Below are 893 nucleotides of genomic sequence, written 5' to 3'. Positions count from 1 at the left end.
TTCCAAGTTCCTGTTATGGGTCCCTTTTCAGCTGACCCATCCTGGAACCTTCAAAGAGCTTCCGAATCCCTGGAACCCTCTAAAAGCTTCCAAATCCCTGGCTGTGCCTGTATCTAGAGGTGTCTTGCAAGTGGTTAACCCACCCAGTGCCTCCCAATATTGCTTAGAGTCCCCAGCACCCTCCCAGTGCCCCCCAGTAATGCCTATGGACCTTCAGTACTCTCCCTGTGCCCCCCCAGTATTGCCCAGAGCCCCCCAGCACCCTCCCAGTGCCCCCCAGTGTTGCCCAGAGCCCCCCACGCCGGTGAGGGGGGGGGCACAGGATGACAACGACGGGGGTGGTGACACGGGGGGGGGCGTGACAGTGACACTGCCAGCTTCCCCCGTGGACAGGCAGCGCCTGGAAGCTGCTGGAGGGGCTGCGCGAGGGGCAGACACAGGTGGACGACCCCCCAGGCAGGTGTTATGTATGGAGTGGTAATTCGTGTCGAGAAAATGGTTGGCATTGTTATAAATGAGGTCTCGACTCAGTCCGAATTTTGTAATATTTATAAAACAAATAATTCTAAAAGGTAGAAAAAATAAAAAAGGGTCAGGATTTGGAGTATCTCCGGCGGGCAGAGTCCCGGTAGAACTGGAAGATGGTGTCGGCGGCACGCTGGGCGGCCACAAGGCACTGCTGCATCTGCAGGGGGAGGAAATAAAGAAATTAAAGAGCAGCGGGGGGCTGGGGTGGGGGGGATTTTTCAACCCCCCAGCCCTAAAAAAGGGTCCCTGAGCCCCTCACCTCCTCCACGGAGCAGCTGCCTCTGGTGGTGGCCATCAGCACTTTCTTTTCCGTGCTGTCGATGGCAAAGGTGAGGACGGCGCGAGCCTCCTGGGGAGGAGAGGGG

The 893-nt window shown here is 57.4% G+C and overlaps 1 protein-coding gene across 1 annotated transcript in view; it reads right to left on the bottom strand.

Moving 5' to 3' along the window:
- Positions 1-534: 534 nt before the first annotated feature.
- Positions 535-893, bottom strand: part of EXOSC5 (exosome component 5) — a 2,364-nt gene continuing 2,005 nt past the window's right edge. Inside the window, exons 5-6 of the mRNA XM_082781559.1 lie at positions 788-877; positions 535-685 (exon numbers count right to left, since the gene is read on the bottom strand). Coding sequence (XP_082637685.1) covers positions 593-685; positions 788-877 — 183 coding nt within the window. The 3' untranslated portion in view covers positions 535-592. The remainder of the gene's footprint in view (positions 686-787; positions 878-893) is intronic.

Source organism: Aythya marila (assembly GCF_965140915.1).
Source record: "Aythya marila genome assembly, chromosome: 31".
In the NCBI taxonomy this organism is placed as follows: domain Eukaryota; kingdom Metazoa; phylum Chordata; class Aves; order Anseriformes; family Anatidae; genus Aythya; species Aythya marila.
Note: the sequence above shows the minus strand (reverse complement) of the source record. Positions and strands in the feature narration are given on the sequence as shown.